The sequence below is a fragment of the Sarcophilus harrisii genome, chromosome 1, assembly GCF_902635505.1.
Source record: "Sarcophilus harrisii chromosome 1, mSarHar1.11, whole genome shotgun sequence".
Classification (NCBI taxonomy): domain Eukaryota; kingdom Metazoa; phylum Chordata; class Mammalia; order Dasyuromorphia; family Dasyuridae; genus Sarcophilus; species Sarcophilus harrisii.
Genome location: NC_045426.1, coordinates 171,407,111 through 171,428,937, shown reverse-complemented (window position 1 = coordinate 171,428,937; position 21,827 = coordinate 171,407,111). Strand labels below are relative to the sequence as shown.

Sequence of the window (21,827 nt, the reverse complement as noted above, 5' to 3'; positions counted from 1 at the left end):
TTTTTCAGTTCTATTTTATCAAAAACATTCATTTTATTTGGTATGTGTTAATTTCTAAATAAGATAAAATTTAAAAACCACTGGTCAGTGAGGAAACCAAGTTTCTTCCTTTTTCTTTCACATGGTAAAAATTAGCTTAGTGTATAGCCATAAATAAAAGCAGACATAGACTATGTTACCAGTGTCTGTAGGATAATAAGGATGTAAAAAAATTTAATTTTTCTTCATGGGCAGCACTAAAGCAATGTCCAAAAAAAAAAAAAAAAATAGATTTTGACCTTCTAAGAGATCTACAATGGATTTCAAGTTAAATCACCTGAATGAGAAGTTAATTCAACCTGTGTCAAATTTGCTTTACAGCTTCTTGACCCCACAACTTCAACATGCTACTAGTATTGTTACCAGTGTATGGCAACATGACAATGCATACAACTGTATCCCAAGATTATACATGACTATTATAAGAGGCAACAGAGAGGGGCATTATAGTGGATGTCAGTAGGCCATAACATACAACCAATGAAGAATTCTGAACAACAACAACAAAAAAAATGTAAAAGATGAGTAGAATTTATTATGTAAAAAAGGGAGAGGTAGTAATCAGACAAAGTTAAAGGTAAAATGAATTTAATCAAGAGGAAAAGAGGAAAACTACCCTCTATGTCAGCTATCTTAATCAATATTGTTTTAGACTATTTAAAACAACTAGACTATCACTGTGATAGAGGGAATTAGAAAAATATGGAAAGACTTGGATTTATGAAGGAAGATGTTATCCACCTTTAGAGAAACAGAGGACAAACAAGCTATAATCTTACATAGATGTTTGTAAATGTAGATGGGCATACATAAATGTAGATGATTATATTCCAAGCTTGACTGTAGCCTTGGAGGAAGAAGGGGGAAAAAAGAATAAAGTAAAAAGTGCACAGAGGAGAACAAAAGGAAAACCTACAAGGAAGCAAAAATGAAAGGATAGACAGCTTTCAATGTAATGTATAATATTTATTATACAAGCTTTCTTGAAATGAAAATTTATTGCTTTTATATTTTGAATCCTCCCATGTTCTGCTGTGTACATAGAGGTTTTTTTTTTCCTTTCCTATTTTGTATTTAAGTTTAAAATAAATAAAATAAAAATAAATGAATGACTGAATGAGTGAATACATGGGTAAAAATTTTAAAAAGAAATTATATGCAGATACCAGAAGTGCTTTGATCTTTCTTTTTAATGAAAGAGGTCTTTTAGGATATCATTCATTAAACAGCCATCTTTAATCATCAAGTAGAAGTTGCAAGAGATATTTGCCAAGACTTAAGTCTGTTGGAGTTCTTCACTGATAACTCCACTCCACTTGGTTGTACAGAAAATGGCATCAAATCTGAATCAGGATGCTAAATAATTATTAGACTGGAATATGACTTTCAGTCAGGTAAATCAAGGTTTTTGTTTTGTTTTGGTTTTGGTTTTTTTTTTTTTTGCCTATTTCATCTGATCACACAGAGTCAGTCATTCCACTGATATCCCCTACATCAATTGAATTATTAGATATATAGGAAGTATGTCTGACAGGAGATATACTGGCAGAATATCTGATAGGAAGTTAACAAGAAGCAGAATTTTGATGAATAGCTTAAAACCAGTGTCTTTTCTTCATAAAACACATGGGAAAAAAAACCTAGGCATCATCACAGAAATTAAATAGACTTTAAAAAGGTTGGTAAAGAGAATCAGAATATAAACTATCATCTTATCAAAGCAAATCAATAGCTTAGGAAGAAAAATGAGCTAATGATTTGGAACAAATTGTGGCTGGTGTGAAATCCAAAATCACTGAACTAAAAATTGTAGTCATGGTTTCCCAGCAACACAATCAAGTGAAATAATTTCAAAAAGATCAAAAAACTGCACAGGCAAAATACCAACAGTGTGAACAAAAATGGATGGGGCAACAGAAAACTCGTTTGTAAAAGGAATTTCACAAATTACAGAAAGAGGAAGAACTTCATGTTGCCTCTAAGAAAAGTTTTTATTCAGCTTTGCAAACAAGCAACACATAATGTTATCAATAAACCATTGCTTATCCTGATTATTATGAATCAAAAATTAGAAAAATTCAAAAGGAACTAAGGCACTTTAAAGAAGATACAGAAACCAAAAGAGCAAAGGGGATTTTGCAGTAGTGGATAGTAATACCTAGTTATAAAAACCTCATGTCATGCCAGAATCACAGCCAAGATCAATAAACTTTCACATGAAAATCAAAATCTCCACAAAGATTTAGAAGGCAGACTCTCATGGCAAGACTTAAAACATTATAAAAAAGCAGGTGAAGAACCTGGAAAAAGCACTTTAGAAAAGTAGGAAATTACAGGAATTCATCAAGGAAGACAAATCTGAGAGCTTTGACAACAGAAATTCTAAGAAATCCAAAAAGCCAGTGCCAGGCTTTATTTGACCAGAAATACTTCAAGATCTTAACCAGATCAACTCAATAAGTAATCAAAGAGCTCCAATAGTAATAAACAAACAAAGCAAGAGGCCCTTCCAAAGTTATAAGAAAGCTAACAGTCTAAAATGTGGATTTGAGCAACTTCCTCCCATAATAGAAATGTGAGCAGACCGACTAATATCTCTAAAGGACTTGTATATATTATTCACAACACTGACAAAGAAGTTGTTGCTTTGGCATATACAAAATAATAAGAGTGAAGGTGTATTAAAATGGAAGACCTATTATTGTCAACACCATTTTGGAAGAAGATGAACATAAGAAAAAGGATGATATGCCATGCCCTGAAACTTTACAAGCAATTCTTAATCATTTCCAAAAGCTATTTTATCAAGTCTGATATCTATCCTCAAATGAAGTTTACCTCAGGCTTGGAGAAATGAATAAATGCTGTGAGAAATATTTATGAGGTACTAGTACTAGATAATTCATCATGACTAAGTGTCCTAGTGAATATAGTTGGGAAATTGTATAAAGTAATTAATGAAGATGTGGTCAAACATGTTCAATAGGTATTGGGGACCTACAACATCAAAAGCATTACCAATAAATTAGAAGAATATGATGAATTTTTCCCAGCCTTTCAGCCTTTTATACAGGACCTACTTCAGATATTTGAAGTCAATAACATGCATGCCATTATTTCTGAAACAAAGAAACTGAAGTAAATTACAAACTGATTAAAAAATGAAACCTTCCTTTTTATTAGGTAAGTTTTCTTTGTAATGTATTTTCTTTATGATCGGTCTGATAAATGCTATTTACTTCCATAATTCACCTTTTTCCCATCCTGAGTGAACACTGATGCCATGGGTTAATCTCCATTCTTTACAAATTCATTCTTTGCTATTTTTATCCCTATTTACAAAATAATTATCACTCTTTTACAATTATGCTGCATCATGTGGGGGATTGAATAATCGGATTCTTGAGTTTTGTCATTTTTTTCCAGCAGTTCTTGGCTGACAAAATTTAAGGAAATATTTTGGAAAAAGAGAGTAATGATGAGTTAAGTACTAACATAGGAACATTTACCTTTACAAAGAATCCTTTGAGATTTGAAATTTAGAACTCTAACATTCTTTGAACAAGGGAAATAAAATTGGACTTGCTGAAGACATCACTACTCCAGCACGTTTGGAGAACAATTACATATCCCCCCCCCAACACAGGAGAGGAAAGAAAAGGGAAGGAATTTCAAAAAGAAGCTAGGAGATAGTAGAGATGTATTGCTGCCTAATTCTCTTTTTACTAACCCAGTCAGTGGCAGACTGCTCTTTCAATTTAACCCTTTGTATGCCATGCCAAGAACAAAATATTCTAGTGAGATAATCTGTTTGGCAGAAGCAGATGCAATTTCAAATTGGAAGATAATGATCAGGGATAATAGGTGAAAACATTTTTAAAATTTTCTTACTGTGATGGAATAAAAGAGGTTAGTAAATAGGATGATAACTACTTCAAGAAAGGGTGTGCTTGAGAGTTTGATTGTAATATATATATATATATATATATATATATATATATATATATATATATAGTTTTAGAACACATGACTGAAATAAATATTTTATAATTTTTTTTTTAAATGATATGATAGACAATAGGTTAGTCAAAAGGTGAGGATGATAGGCAGATTGTTAGAAGGCTCCATTGGAAAGTGAAGAAGGCCTATAGGATGGACCACCTGAGGCAAATTTATGAGAGCACATGGATTAGGATCACAGAATTGGGAAGCAGGGATAGATGGTTATCTACATTGCTGGAAGGAACTTCCAAATTGATAACAGATCTACTTGAGTATCTCAGTACCTATGGATACAAAATCTATAGAACTACAAAATGAAATTCCTCTGGCATATAAAGTTATCCATAACCTACTTCCAAACTATCTTTCCAGCCTAAAAATGAATTATCCCCCTGCACATATTCTGTAGTCTAGGCAAAATTTGTGTATTCTAATGTGTGTGCAAGCTGTCCCCTCAAAATAAAGCAGTGAGTCCAGGAATCAGTTCTTTTTTGGTCTTATATCACCAACACTAACACAGTATATGGGACAAAGTAGACATTTAATAATTGCTTGTTGACTGACTAGACAAGACTTGAATTTTTTGGTACACTTCTCCCTGTGAAATTTGTGAACATTTCTGATGTGGAGGCTGTTGGTCTGATAGCAGAATTTCTCTATCAGCATCATCCTGCCCTTTTCTTATATAATCCATGTCTATGGAAGCTGGTAGTTGGCTCAGTGGGTAAGAGGCAAGAATTGAAAGTCAGGAAGATCTGAGTTCAAATTTTGACTATAAATACTAGCAGTATGTGGCCCTTGGATAAGTCACTTGGTCTCCTGTCTCAGTTTACCCATCTATAAAATGAACTGATAATTATGTCTCCTACCTTACAGGTTTGTTGTGAAGATGAAATAAGAACACATACATAAAGCAAGTTGAAAACTATAAAGTGCCATGTAAAGACTGCTAAGGCAATCCAAAACAGAGATCGGTATAATATCTGCATTTCAATATATCAATATTTCAATAAATCCTTTGTAACCCTATGTAATTTTATTTTGTATATTTTAAAATATTTTTTGAGAAAATCTATATGCTTCAGCAGACTTCCAAAGGGGTCCATGTCTCAAAAAAAAGGTTGAGAATCCTTTTTAAAAGGATTTACAAAACCACATGATTTTTATTAAAAGATTAAACTGTTCAGCCAAGTATCCCTGGCTTTTGTAACTAAGACTGTTCCCCAAGATTTGAATTTACAATTCTGGCTACCAAAATACACAATTATTTTTAAAACTCCAGCCTTGTGCCACTTGGTATACACTATTATTATCATCCCCAAAAGTACCTATTTGTGTTTGCTGCCCAGCATTTTCTGCATAGCCATATGGCCTAGCCTAACCATTTTCACAACATCCAAATAAAGCACTTCAGAATTCCTTACAGTTTTATAAATTTCAGACCACTGGCACAGTTTGTACCCAAAGCATCAGTCACCAGTTGGTGCACAAAGGAGAGGCTTATTTAGGGTATGCTGATGTTAAAGAACAGACATGTGTTTAATGATGTGTTCCAAGAGTCAGCTAACAAATTTGCCAAAAATAAGCATAGATAAGTACCTTTGAACATGGATTTAAAGCTAGAAAGGACTTCACAGATCACTATACAATTGAAATTGGTAATAAAATGTTTATATTTTCCAAATCTGATCTGTCTCTGAATTTTCTCTTCCCTCCACTTTTCAACATGAATCAACCCAATGTTGGGGTACATATTTATATAAGTATTAAAACAGTGAAACAGAAAATTACAAATTTCTCTGGAAAATTTTTTTAAAAAAAAATTTACAATTAGGGATAAACTTAGTCTTTAAATCAGAAACTGAGAGAATGAATTTCATTCTGCCTGTCCCTAAATTTGTAAAAAAGCTTCTAAGTGAAAATGCATCTATGAAGGTATAATTACTTCCAATTTGTTTGCTGGTACTCATCGTGAATTTTCTGTTTTAGCAAATCCTAGATTAAAATGAGAAATTAAAGAGAATCATCTGTCTATTAAAATACTGCTTTTCCCTTTATGTTTTACTGTAGTCCCAAGTGATTTGTTAAGGCAAAGTAAAAGAGAATATACTATACATTTTTCTGGAAAAATAATTGAAACTATATCAAATACAGATATTAAAATCATTATTTTAACACTGGCATTTACACACCTGCTTATGGCCAAGTAAAAATCCTATAAGGTCAAATATGCAGATACCCACAGGCCTTAAGACACAAGGTTAATTTAAATAAATAATGTTACCCAACTTTCTAGTGGGCTATAGGTTGAAGACAGAAGGTAAAAAAATTAAGTAAAAGTACATGTTCTTTTATAGGTCAACTAAAGTATGCTAACTTTATATTTCTTACAACAGAAAAAGTCAGATTACATTGATTTGTATGATTTAACTTTTGGAGGAGTCAAATATTTTCTTTTGTTATGTACAAAATTGTATATGCTAAAAATACCAAAAAACTGAAATGATATCTTTCATAATCCCTGAGATCTAGTTATGATCTTTACCAACTTACCTTTTTGTGATAAATACTGCAGAGTCCTCTCTCTATATCAGGTAATTTGCACAAATGATTTTGTATGTGGCCAAACACACTGGACTCAGAGAGAATAATCTCTGACACTGCATCAAGTCGAGCATTGATTTCCCTGTTAGAGAAGAACAATTGCAGTCATCGAAAAAATCTCCTTAAATGTAGGAGCTCTGATCCTTCAGAATACAGAATCTTCCCAATATTATACAGTTGGAACTTTCAGAAATTCTATAGCATGTGAGGCACCTTTAATAAAAGGAAGACTTGTATAAAATGAGCTATGCAGTGAAATAAGAGAACCTTCATAGGTCTTTGCTAGGGACAAGGATCTTTACTCCTGTATGCTTTAATTACCATTTAATCAAAGTACATGGAAAATCCATAAGTTGTGTCTGCATGGGGATATAGTAGTGATTATCTTAATTGAAGTGACTGGACAATAACCATGAAACCATCAAGAACTGATTTGATTCATTTTGTGGTGAATGGATTGCTTGATTAAACCTCACAAAAAAATAAAAGAATTTTAAAGCTTGAAGGGACCTTAACTATAAAATAATACAACCTATTCAATTTAAAAGGAAGGCAAAATGGAAGGGAGAGAAGGGAGAGAAGGAAGGGGGAGTAGAGAGTGGAGGAAGGGAAAGAGAAAAGGATGGGAGGGAAAGGGAAAAGGAAGAGAAGAAGGGGAGAAGGGAGGGAAAGAGGGAAGGAAGAAAGAAAGGGAGAAGGCTAATGACTGCACAATTCTACCTCATTTAACCCAAATTTAAAATCAAGTCAAGATATCATCCATATCACCATCCTCTTCAAAACAAAAGATGAACAATCCTTGTTAACCCAGAGTGATGGATCTGGAGTCAGGAAAACCTGAGTTCAAATTCAGCTTCAGACACTTAGAAGCGGTGTGACCCTGGGAATCAGTTTCCTTATCTGTAAAATGAGCTGGAAAAGGAAATGGCAAATTACTTCAGTGTCTTTGCCAAGAAAATCCCAAATAGGATCATAAAGACTATAGTTATAATTCAGTTATGCCTTCCATATTGCATGGTTTCAATATGTTGTGGGTTTACTTAAAAAACAAAATTGAATTTTGCTTGAGTTTTGCGGAAGGCACAGATGACATGCAAAGGCCAGCAAATGATTAAAAAAAAAAAAGTTAAGTAATTCAGTGTAGAGAGTCACAGTCAGTGGGGAAACGCTGGGTGAGGCATAAAACCCTTCAGCCCAGAGGGAACCTGCTAACAATGTCTGGTTTGGCTCCCCATGTCTCCTAAGGGCTCTCAGCCTTCCTAAGAAATCAGGGGGCGGTGACAATCTGTGTGGAGATTGAAGCAAAATGATACCAGATGAAAGAGTGATACCAGGTGGCAAATTATGTACAATAGCAAGTTGTTTACGTGGTCTCATGTGCAGTGTTGTTTTGTTACATTATATAAAGGGGAAAGCCCTTGAAATAAGGGGACTCCATTTTTCCACCATCCTTGGGAGTCCTGTCTCATCACTTCTCCACTAGGAAGGTATATTTTAATCACTCCAGTGTGGGGGCTCTAGAAAGCAATGGTACATTTTGTCACCCCAACTTGGGGGCTCTAGAAAGCAGGACACAACATTTGGTACCCAAATGTGGGGCTCTAGATGACATCCTATACACATCAGCTCAACTGACACGATCAGCTGAGTTCAGTGGAGAAGTCCCCATGATCTGGAAGGTTAAATATAAAAATAGATAAGCAGGAAGAAGCAGTAAGGATTAATCTAGTCACTTTCCTTTTTCAATCGAAATAAGGCAAATGCTAAGAAATGAACTTCCCTTCCAAGGGAAGTATGAAACAAGCTTAGTTAAAGGGGGTGCCACTGGTAACCCTAGAAAACTTCTAAATTTAATTTTATGTATTAAAAATTTTTTGATTTTTAATAAAGATGCACTGACTCCAGCAGACAGGTTTCATAACCCACTGGAAGGGCAATGTCCAGTGCAAGCAGCTCCACTATCTTTAGATTATCACTAGGTGATGTGGAAAGATCCAAAGAGTGGTGAATGGAAGGAAAGAGATAGGTTAATTGCTTGGGGTAGAGGGTTTGCTTGTATCTCAACAGACAGAGAAGGAACCCGATGGGTGCCAATGAGCTGTATCCACCTTGTCCATCAGAGAGAGATGGAAAAAGAGAAGACCCTTGAAACAAAGGAGAAGGTTCAGGAAACATCGGATGGTTGCATCGCTGACTGTGCCCCCCACTGAAAGAGTCTGGCAGTTAACCCTTTGTGTATGGCAACTGACTCATGAACATCAAAAATAATTCTCAATAAAGTGAGGCAGGACTTCAAAACCTGCAGGAATCATTGGATTCCCTGACAAATGAAGTGATGGACAATAGGTTGGTTTTGGACTATTTCTTGGCTGCTGAAGGATGTATATGTGTGGTTGTGAATTGATAGTTATTTTTTATACCTTTCTTCTGGGACTCATGAAAATTTTCTATAGTATTTTGTTTATTCATATTGTTTATTATGTTACTACTTGCTTGTATGATATTACAACTTGCCTTTGTTATTCCTCCCATGCTGATGGATTTAACCACTGATGTATATACTTGCTTCAATTAAACAAAAGAAAGGGCAAGATGTAGAGAGTCACAATCAGTGGGGAAACTCTGGGTGAGGTATAAGACCCTTCAGCCCAGAGGAAACCTGCTAACAATGTCTGGTTCGGCTCCCCATTTCCCCTAAGGGCCCTTGACCTTCCTGATTAGTCAGAGGGAAATGACAACCTGTGTGGAGAGTGAAGCAGAGTGATACCAAGCTGCAAACTACAATGCAAGTTATTTATGTGGTTCCACGAGTGCAGTGTTGTTTTTGTTACATTATATATAAAGGGGAAAGCCCTTGAAATAAGGGGACTCCATTTTTCCACCATCCTCGGGAGTCCCGCCTCATCACTTCTCCACTAGGAAGGTATATTTTAATCACTCCAGAATGGAGGCTCTAGAAAGCAAGATATTTTAATCACCCCGGTGTGGGGGCTCTAGAAAGCAGGACCCAACAATTTAGAATGCATAAAATAGATGTATAGAATTGTACATTATCAAGGGGAAAGGACACAACAATTTAGAATGCATAAAATAGATGTATAGTATTGTACATTATCAAGGGGAAGAGACACAGATAGAAAGGGCAGAAGAGAAACAGAGAGAAAGAAAGAGACAAAGAGAGAAAAGGAAAATTTCTCTGGAGGGAAGAAAGAGACAAAAAAAATTTATAATGATTTTCCAGATCCCAGGGGCCATGCCCCTAATCCCAGGAAAGTAGAAGAAATAATTGGCAACAACAGTAAATAGGTCTTAAAAGTTAATACTAGATTAACAAAGCTTAAGGAGGGGAAGAAGGGGAGAGAACAAAGAATATAATCCTGCTAAGGAGACAATACTATAAAGACAAACATCCTTCATAAGGTTTGTGTGGAACAAATAGAACTTGGACAGCTCAATAACACTCTTACATAGTCAGTGATCAATATTTATTTTTTTGTTCCTGTGAAATTTATAAACGAGACTTTACAAAGTTAGTATTCAAGAGGCTTTCTGTTATAATGTTCTGGACCTCCTATTCTGTTCCCATCTACGCTCAAGCCAAGGAGTCATTTCACCTCAGACAAGAGTGATCAAATAACGATGAGCCCCATCATTGCTAGCAACATTTAGTAACAAAAGACTATCCCTCTGGAAGACAAATAAGCCCCCAAAAGCAACAGACTAGCAGAGGCCATAACAAAGCTCAGATCTCCAGGGAACAGAGACAAACAAGATACGCGGAGTCATAACTGAAGTCTCTTAGCCTGAGCTGGTTACATGGAACTAACACCAAAATTAAGAGAAGGTTCTCACAGTCTCAGCATGGGTGGTCTCTTTTCCCACACAGGACAGACTTCTCACAGAGTTACAAAAGTAGACACAAACTTACCAAGTCTGCAGTTTTAAGACTATTAATTTCCTCCCAGTAGTGGTTGGCCCACAATTTGGAACTGTGATCATGACGGTCAGTGATTTGGCTCCATTGTCCAAACAGTCAGGTCTCACAGAGACAATACTTTCTCTCTCAATTATGATTTTTTAAAACCAAAAATATAATCCTTTTATTAAAAGACCTAAACTAACATTAGTAAATGAAGCAGAGAGTCCTAAAAATAAAGTTACTAAAGAAAACAAATACAAGGACAGTTTGGTACCTAGGAAGCTAGCTGAACTCAGAATCAGTAAAATCTGAGTTAAAATCCAGTCTCAACCAATTACTATCTGTGACCCTGGGCAAGTCACAATATTTATGCCTCAATTTCCTCATCTGTAAAATGGGAATGATAATAGCATCTACTTCTCAAGGCTGTTGAAAGGATCAAATAAGATAATTTTGTAAGCTATTATTATTACCTTTCTTAATAATTCCTAACAAGTATAGCTATTTAATTTTATTCCCACACTTGAATAGAATGCTTCCTTTAAATAAGTTTGAATCTTTATGCTTTACAATCAAAATGCCTTCTTGAAATTATATAGTGAATTATTAATTCCAGGAGTTCCCTATTGCCTCTAAGATAAAATATATACTCTATGAAAGTCTTTTATAGTCTGACCCCAAACTATCTTTCTGAACTTATTAGTCCCCATTCTGCATTCAACAATTTGAGCAGTCTGGTCTTCTCTTTGTTCTACAAAAAGTAGAATATCTCCTATCTTCATATCTTTGCAGTGAGACTATCTCCCATATAAAGAATACTTTACTTCTTTCAGGACATAGCTCAAGATTTCCCTCTACAAGAAGCATTTCCTGATCCCAACTGCTGGTGTTCTTCCCACAAACTATACAAGCACACACACAGAGGCACACAAGTTTCTTAAGGAGAGAATTATACACATATACTTCTTGCTTTCTTTTAAGAATGTTAGCTCCTTGAGAATTAGGGTTATTTCATTCTTTGCACTTCTATTCCCAGAATCTAACACAATGCCTGGCATACATCACCCACTTAACTAATGCTTGTTGATTGACTGACAGATATATACATATCTGTCCTTATAGCAGTTTCATCAAATGGCTAGTCTTCCAAAGCCTACAGAATTTCTTATTTAGCTAGCAGTGTTCAATATTGTCATTACCTGGTCCTAAATCTTCACTTTTTTGATAAAGCACAAAGAAACTGCCAATAAGAAAGAAAAACAGCATCTCTCATGCCCCAACTCTTGGCTTTTCACTTCTCCAATGATATGCCTGCTGGAAGGTTTGTTAAAGTCAGCATGACTCCACTGTTATGTGTGTCTAATCCTGTGACTCATTATGATAATCATTTACTCCTGAACAACTGAGAGTTGATAACATTTGAGATAAATCAAATTGAAGCTAAATATGGTAGGTATCCGAATAGGGGAGAAAAAGTCTTCTTGTAACATCATAAACCCCAGAAAGAAAACTATACTTTAAAAAAATTTTGAGTATTTTATTTTTTCCCAATTACATGTAAAATCAATTTTTAAAGTTTGAGCTTTGGGGCAGCTAAATGGCACAGTGGATAGGACACCAGCCTGAAGTCAGGAGGATCTGGGTTCAAATCCAGCCTTAGACATTTACTACTTCCTAGCTGTGTGACCCTGGGCAAGTCACATAATCCCAATTGCCTCAGGGAAAAAAAAAAAAGAGCTTCAAACTCTCTCTCTCCATCTCTCTCCTCCCCTGTTTTTGAAATGGATATAGACTATACATTTGCAATCATGCAAAAACATGTTTCCTGGGAAACTACATTTTCAAATATATAAAGTATCTCTAGGAAGGGAATATGCTCAATTATTAGTCCATAAATGATTTATTAAATTTAGTAGAGGAAATTCTTAGTAAAAAGTTTGTTTTTAAACCTAAAAATTTCTATGGATAAGGCTTTGAAAAAATAAAACTGATGTGAGAAATGATTATTTTCTCTCTTGTGTTAATAACTAATTATTCACTCAGAACCAAGATACTTTCTCCTTTTCTACTTCCAGGCATCAAGTGTGGGAAATCTCTGGTTTATCCAGGCCAAGATCTAATCAGACAATAAAAGAAATTCTAAGTTTAGGCTAATAGGTACATTCCTGCTTATTGTTTTTGCTCAGACAAATCTGGGAAAAAGTGAATCCTCCCTTTTGTCAAACAAGTGATACCAACATTTATAAGTCTCTTTGACTAAAACTTGGATGAGCCAAATCAATACTCCAAGACCTTCACTGTAATATAGCCCAACCTTTCATTGTAATATTCATTTTTTCATTGTTAACCAATCAGAATTGATTGCACCTTTTAGGATCACTAACTCTTCTAAGAGCATATAAATTGTGAGCCTCCTATCTTGTGGGATCCTGGTCTAAGAGAGATATGGTCAAATGACTATCCTTTTATTAATAAACACGCTGACCTTATTAATAAAATAGTTAAATTACCCAGAACTATGTCTCTCAAACTTTTTAAATGTCACACTGTGTTGAATAGGTTTGGGCTTTGGGAAAATTTAAAGGAAGTAACTTGGCAACGCTATACTAAGAGCAAAGGTAGAACTAGACAGTAAGCCACTTCATCTTAAGATAAGGCCACCTACACAACTAAATTTATTTTATAAGCACCAAAGTGAACCATATGAAGAACAACAAAAATAAGCTTAGGAATAGTTCTGTGTCCTGTAGCTGTCTTAAAACAAGGTTATAACAATCATCATATTGAGAAAACAGCATAATAGATAGGGAGACAAAGGGAAGTAGTCTTTTGGCATAATCATGTAGGAGAGGCTGATCATCATTTCCAGCTCAACAGGAAACTGCATTGTCTTTTAGGAACTGAGGATGACAATAAAGACATTATTGCTAAGTGGTAAAGGTTCTGAGAACATCAAAAATTCTCAGGTCATGAAATCCTGGCACTTGTTATTTTCATTCTAAAAAACAGGAAACAATTGAGTGGAAGTTTCAGATATAACAATGATTATTCTGGATCATTCAAGAGAAGCTGGCTAAATATGAATGTCACTACAATCCCTCATTTTTGAAGACAAAGCTGCTACTGTTATTAATCTTCTGTGTGCGTGATTATGCTTCAAAGGTCTCTTGGATAGCCTTTTTCACACCAAGAAAATGTGTAGCTGATCCTCTCTTTGGTAATCATGTCTGCTCTGTTATTCATCACTGATTTTGCAAAACTTCCATTACTCCAATGCAATAGCTTTGTTATAGAAAGCTGTAGCTCAAACAAAAAATATGCACATGTAGAAGCACATACCATTACAGTCTCTTTTTAAGATAAGATTCAAATTGCTGAGCTTTTCTACCTTTAACTAAGTTGCAAAGAACTAAAGATACAGCACAGCCTAATGGATAAAGTGCTGCAGGTATAAAGACTGATGACATTAAGACCCTTTCAAAGAGCTTACATTCTAATGGGTAGGTAGAAGGACAAGGGGCATTTACACAACTAAGTACATATCATATAATGTTTGACAACTTTGGGGCAAAATATTATAAGAAATATAAGACTACTTTCTGTGTAAAGGGAAATATTTGAGGAAGGTTTAATGGAAAAGGTATTACTTCATTTGGACCTAAAAGAACTTTAAAAGCTGAAGATGGATTTTGGGGAGAAGGGAGGGCTAGGATTAGGAAATATATTCTAAATCCAAGAAATTGCAAATCAGGAAAGACTGATTTGGAAGGTTGGAGAGAGGCAATTTTGGCTTCAAAAAAAAAAAAAAAAAAGAGAGAGAGAAATTTATTTCCTCACAATTAAAGCTATACAGTGGAAATTTGAATGCCACAGGAAGCATTTACATCCATAGAGACCAGATGATCACTTGATGATTATAAAGGGGTTAGATAAAATGATATTCTCTACAATACTGAGTTTCTGTGACTCTATTGGAGGGCAGCATAAGAAAAAGAGAAGAAAAGGAATTCAGCATAGCTAGAAAGATAGGTTGGAGCCTATTGTAAATCTTTAGCTCAGGACAGTACAATGATACACTATGATGCAACAAAATATTTGTGAATTATAAAAATTCAATAAAAATAGCTTTATTTACTATTTTAAAAGTTAAAAGGATATAATTTACTAATTCAAGTGGAAGATGTTCCCTTTAATCTCTGAATCATACAGCAATGGTGGGTCAAAAAGACAAGGTGACAAAGAAATCAAATCAATGGTCCATGAATGATGCCTTTGCCTTCCAGCCTGCATAAAATTGATGCCATTCCTATTACATCCCACCTCTTTATGGCAAGGTCCTAAAAATTCTGTAAAGGACCTTCCACTACTTAAATAGCCTCAAAATAACTTCGCAGAATTATTTTGTGAAGACTTCAGAAAGATGTATTACAAAGATCTCAGAAAGAAGCACAGCATAGTCAGCATAAAAGGAAGAACTTAATACTAAATAAAATAAAAATACTAAATAAAAGAAAGATAAAGACAGCAAAGAATACAAAAATCTTCTTTTTAAAAAAAAGTTAACTCTATTTACAAGGAAAGCAACTTCTCCCTTTCATCTGGGAATGTCACCAAGTTGGCTAAGGAAACCCCTTTCTTCTAAATGTTAAAAAAGATAAGTTCACTTCCCTGTATCACTAAAAAGCAAAGCACTTCCTAACAATACCATGCCTTTATCCCCCAACCTGCTCTTTTTATAGTTTCCATAATGGTACCAAAGCATTCTGGAGGAAAGAAGAACCTACCTATGAACAAGGACCTAAAACATTTTCCTTGGAGATTTAGAACTTTCTGAAAAGGAAGGACTCAGAGATGTACAGGGGAAATGGAATAAAGAAGAAATAGAGAAGGTCATCCAGGATTAAATCTAGAGTAATCTATCCTTATTAGGCAATGCTTCCTGAAAAGCAGATTCCAGACAACTAGATGGAAGAGACCTCTCCTTTCTTATAATAGTGCTGATTCATCACTGACAGCTTTTGAGGGCTATGATTGCCAATTCTAATAATCAGCGTTATGATGTCAAAGCTTACTTTAATAGTTCATTCCATAATTTAATAATGCCATATGCTTGATGATGATGATGATGATGTGAGATGGAAAACCCATCAAATGTGATGACAATTGGCCCAATTTTAGATGTTCTATGCAGTAAAATGGAGGCAGTTAAATAGCAAAACAGAGAACTGCAAGTCATGAATTGTGCAGGCTCATGCCACACTGATGTTTCAAAGGTGAATGCTCTAATCACCCACATGGAACCTCATTATCAAGCAAAAATATCTCCCTCATCCTTTATTAAAGGGACTATCTGATCCTGTGTTCACCACAACAGAGAAAGCTTGGCTCCCACAAACAGGATGATAATGGACCCTGTACCCAATTTCTTACATTACTCAACTTGATTATTCAGTTCAATAGTAGAAGTATGATACCTTTGAAGGGCATGAACATGTTCTACTAACAGATGCATGTAATGAGAATACTCAACAAAATTTCTCTATTAGTGCCAAGGAGAAAAATCTTTAATTGATCAGGTCTGTTCTCTCCAGGCTCCATATTTCTCAACTAGACAAAAGAGACAGTCATACAAGTGGCTCTCTTCAACAATGACATGATTTAAACCAGTTCCAATTGTTCAGTGATGAAGAGAGCCATCTACACCCAGAGAGAGGATTGTGGGAACTGAGTGTGGATCACAACACAGCATTTTCACTCTTTTTGTTGTTGTTTGCTTGCATTTTATTTTGCTTCTCTCTCTCTCTCTCTCTCTCTCTCTCTCTCTCTCTCTTACTGGTTTGATTTGATTTTTCTTGTGTAGCATAATTGTATAAATATGTATGCATATATTGGATTTTAACATATATTTCTACTATGTTTAACCAAAAAAAAAAAAGCTAATATGGAAATATGTTTTGCATGTCTTTAAATGTACAATTGATATAATACTGCATGTTTTTTCAGTGGACATTGGAGGACTAAGAGGGAGAGAGAGGGATTTGTAATTATATCTTTTTAATGAATATTTCAATGCAATAAAGTTTTAAAATAATTGATTAAAAAAAAGAAAAAAGAAAAAACAGAGTCATACACATGATTACTGCTATTATCTAAAAGGCACTGCTTACTTATATGATTATGAACTCTGAAATTTCCTTATCTGATCATAATCTGTTTTCCTTCCACCTGTCTTTTTTGTTTTGCAATCCCAAATGCTATTCTTCATCTTCAACATGACCTCCAATCCAACATGACCTTTCTTTCCCAGGCTATCACCCCTTGCTAGCTATTCTTTCTCCCTGTTCCTATTCTCACATCTTGATGAACCAGATGAACTTTACACTATCCTTTTCTATCAAGTCTTTTAGCCTCTTATGTTTATAGTCTTCTTACATCCTATTCACTCCTAAAATATATTGGTCAATTCAGTGATTATGGCCTCCTTGTCATTCTTCACACAGGACCCTCCATCTTCTCACTCCAGGCATTTTCATTGTCTATCCTTCATGCCTGGAGTTATTTTTTCTCTCCTCAATTCTGCCTTTTTGTTTCCTTCAAATTCCAGCTAGAATCTACCCTACAAAAAGCCTTTCCTTCCTCTAAAGGGTAATGCCTTCCTTTGGTTAATTAACTTCTCTCTCTCTCCCCTCTCCCCCCCACCTACCTACCTTTCTCTTTCTCTCTCTCTCTCTCTCTCTCTCTCTCTCTCTCTCTCTCTCTCTCTCTCTCACACACACACACACACACACACACACCACACTACACCATACCACACATTGTTTATAATGGATATTTGAGTGCTGCCTTCCTCATCAGACTGTAAATTCTTGAGAATAGGAACTGTCTTTTGATTTTCTTTCTTGGCACTTAATAAATGCTTGTTGACTGAATGATTAAACATTATCCTCCTCCCAAGAATCAGTATATATCAAGGGTTCTTAATCTTTTTTTTTTTTTGTTTCATATATTCCTTCAGTGGAATAATGAAGTCAATGAGCCTGTTCTCAAAATAATTTTTAAATGCATAAAATAAAATATATAGATTATATAGGAATCAACTATAATCAAAGTAATCAAAATATATTTTTTAAATAAAGAAAAAAGTTCATAGAATCCAGATTAAGAAACACAGAAATAAAGAATTTATCAATCCCATTGTTTAAGGTTGTCTACATGCCCCATTTCTCACTTCCCTACTGGATTAATAGATGGTTGATCATACCCCTCTCACAGTGGGCAAAGCCATGTGTGACAAGCAAGACAGTGCTTCTCAAGAGCCAATTCCTTATAGGTAAGGACCCCATGAAGTACAGGAAGAGGCAAAGTAGTGGAATCTAGACTCAAGGTCTCAGTCTTAAACATGACAATGTTATAATTTTCCACTAAAGGCACTAATATCTGAGGGACTCAGAAGAACATAATCTTAAGTATATCATTTCTACTTAACAATGAAGTCTCCTGTGTCTCCACCTAATTTTTTAATAGGGACCATCTTGCATTACTGAACTCAAAATGGGCAAGTACAGATGAAGGATAACACTATTATTAAGTCATCTGTTCAAAAGCACCATAAGAATAGTAACATACCAACAAATGCTTTTCAAAAGTGATAATTAATGAATATCTGAGAAATCTTATGGCTCCAGAAGCCTGATAGTCATTTAATCTGGTTATCCCTGAATGTCTGCTATAGGCAGACAATGATAAAAATGATCATCTTTAAGCCTTTTACCCTCATCACTAACCAAATTATTATTATATCGTTAAGTACTTCATCCTTCTTCCTCTCTAACACTAAGGAAGAGATAATTGTCACCTATTAAGGGACTGATATCATTTAATATCAACTATACAGAACAGTCTAAACATTGTTTTTTTAATTGGTTCTACTCAAAATAACCAGCATAGAAATTACTATAAGTTCTAGCATCGACATTGATACCCAAGAATTCATAATATTCACTCCTAGAATATGTTCACCTTTTGCAAATCTTCAAGTGTTATATAAATATTAATATCACTATTATTGTTATTTCTTAAATTCATTATCCAGTCAAACTGACTTCTTGTTTCTCTGTCCACAAGGTATTCCAGTCCCAGTGTCCATACCTTTATATAGACTGTCCTTCATACCTGGAATGATCTCCGTCCTCATCTAGATGTCACGGAATCTTCTATTCCCTTTAAGATTTAACTCAAGCACTAGCACTATATAATCGTTCTTGCTATCCCTAACAGCTAGCACTCTCTCCCCCTAGACTACTTTGTATATGTTTTGAATTTATTCTGCAGACACACACACACACACACACACACACACACGTATTATGTATATATTGCATATATATGTGTATATAGTTTTCTCTCCCAAAAGAATGTAGAGTCCTTGAGAATAAGGACTTTTTTAAAAATTTATTTTCCTTTGTGTCCAAGTACCTAATAAAGTGCTTGTATTTAATAAATGTTTGTTGACTTTTGATTGGTTTAATTATTTATAATAGTTATTTAGTGCATAAAAATTGTTAACCAAGACTCTAACATGAACCAACATTAGAAAGGACAAATAACGAAAATCATAAAGATAGAAGGGCTAAAAACCAATGAACTAAAACTACACCTGAATATAGATTTGTAAAACATAGGTAGTTTTTATTTCTTGTCATGTCACTATTGTCATGTTATATGTTTTCCAAATTTCCTGTGATTTTCCTACTGCTAAGTATTTAATAAGGACTATTTATTCTAGTAGGGCAGCTGGATCATGCAGTGGATAGAGTGTCAGGCCTGGACTCAGGAAGACTCATCCTCATGAGTTCAAATCTAGTTTCAGACACTTAAATGCTGTGTGAACTTGAGCAAGTCATTTTACCTTGTTTGACTCATCTGTCAAATGATTTGGAGAAGGCAATAACAAACCACTCCAGTATCTGCCAAGAAAAGCCCAAATGAGGTCACCAAAAGTCAGATACCAACTGAAGACAACTGAACAACAACTTATTCTAGTAGAGGCAGACTTTTTTTTTACCCAAAAAAGCACTAAGAATAATTAATAATCTATAAATCTCCCTGTATTAGGTGATTTTTCCTTTTTTTGAAATATTCAAATCTTTACTTTCCAATGGCATTAAATTATAGGGAAAGTCCTGAATATTTACAAAAAACAGAACCTCAAAGAACTTGGAAATACTTAACATTTTTATTATTTTTATATATATATTCAAAACTGGCTACTTTTCAGCAGGAATCATGTGCAGAATTATGCTTCTGAGGAACACACTATTAGGGATACATTTACAGAAGACTTAGACTCATATGATGTCTGGTGACTAAATCCTTCTTCTTTCACCTGCATTGTATTATTCCTTTTGAAGCCATGTTCCTTTGTACACCTGGCCAATTAGATTTCTCTAACTTCATTTAATATTCAGCTCAAAGCCACCAGAGGACATTTCTAATACCCCAACAGCTAGTGCTTCCTCCTATTCTCCCTCCCCCTCCAAAATTGTATGTGTGTGTATAAAATATATATACACACATGTGTATGTTGATGTATGTGTGTATGTGTGTCTGTATGTTTCCTCCAACAAGACTATAAAGCCTTTTGGGGGCAACGACTTTCTTTTTTGTCTTTCTATCCTAGCACCTATGCAAAATAACTATCTATTTTGATAATAAATGACTGAGAGATGGGTCTGAACTCCTGGGACTCTTCTGTTCCAGTGATGGTTGTTTCCTTATGATCCTCAGGAATGCACCCATGATAAGACCTGACCATACAATTTGTTAATATACTATGTGGTTAATCATTACCAAATGTGATAGCACTCCTCCTATACCATTAACAAACTAATTCTCTATACACAGCTTTTTAAAAGCAAGAGATTTGAGAAAGAAAAGGACAAAGGAATAGAGAACATATTAAATCTATTTCAAGAACTGAATTTGACAATGTTTCAGACAAATCATCATCTAAACACATCACGTTTCTCCACAATTATGTGTGTCATCATCTTTGATCCTTCTATGGTCACAGGTAGAAAAGTTGTATGATAAAGATTTGAGCATGGAGTCAGGAAAACTTGAGTTTAATCCAGCCTAAGTCACTTGCTAGCTGTATGACACTGGGCAAGTCACTTAACTTCAGTTTTCTCAACTGTAAAATGGGGATCCTAAAATAGCACCAATTCCTATCAGAGCTGTTGTGAGAATTAAATGGGATAACATTTGTAAAGTGCTTAGCAGTGTCCAGTACATAGAAAGTATTATATAAATGAACCTTCTCTTTCCCCCACTCCTGTTTCTCCAAGTGATAAATTATTTAGAAAATAGTTTCTCAGTTCTATTTTATATCTTTTCTTCTACTTTCATCCCAGCTAGGCTCTTTTTTTTTTCTTCTGTTTTCATCTCTCAAGTTTGAGCTTTTCAGTCATTCCAATCTCTTACTTTGTTTTCTTTTTCATGTAAATTTTTCATTTTCATAGTTTATAAATCATTCAAGTTGGGTTTTTTTTTTTCACACAGAAATACCATCTATGCCCCATAAACAGTTAACCAGCAATACGAATTATAGATGCAGCCTATAATGGCTTTCAAAGATAAGAGAGATGGATAATTTTCCCAGAAAGCATATGAGAGGCATGAAATTGTAGTAATGTTGGTAACTGGCAAAATGTGAAGGCTTTTCTCAACATCACATCAGATGTTAAGAAAATGTGCAAAGCATTTAAATGGTAATCAAAACACTTGTTTCCATTCAACAGATGGATACATTTTATCTACTTCTGCCAAAAGAAAGGAAGTTTTCAAATAATGGAATCTATGAAAATTGACAATTAGCAAATTCACATACTGCAATTCTTTCTACTAGATGACCTTGAACAGCTTCAGAAAGTCACAATGCTACCAAACATCTTTTCTAATGAGATAGTTTAAATAATAATATTCCTACCAGTGGAGATGCTCTATGCCTGTGTCAAGGAATCCTAGTCTCTAAAGAATTAAAATTGTTATCTCCCAGAGGACAGTGAAAGGACATATCTAAGTAGATTGCAATATATAACAAATGAGGAACTATAAAGTAAAGAATGTCATTGAAAAAATGTACAAATAAAAGAGATCACCTGGATATGTGGCAAGACCAAAGGATAATCAATTGCCAACCATGTGCTCCACTGGTATCTTTTACATGTTCAGTTTAATGGAGGAATGTCCCCAGAACATTGAC

At 34.7% G+C, this 21,827-nt stretch overlaps 1 protein-coding gene and 1 pseudogene across 2 annotated transcripts in view; one reads left to right on the top strand and one right to left on the bottom strand.

The window, feature by feature from the left end:
- Nucleotides 1-21,827, bottom strand: part of MSH3 (mutS homolog 3) — a 189,729-nt gene that overhangs the window by 85,405 nt on the left and 82,497 nt on the right. For both annotated transcript variants that reach the window (XM_031966986.1, XM_031966990.1), the window contains one exon: nucleotides 6,595-6,727. In XM_031966986.1, coding sequence (XP_031822846.1) covers nucleotides 6,595-6,727 — 133 coding nt within the window. The remainder of the gene's footprint in view (nucleotides 1-6,594; nucleotides 6,728-21,827) is intronic.
- LOC111719052 lies at nucleotides 1,371-3,193 on the top strand (annotated as a pseudogene).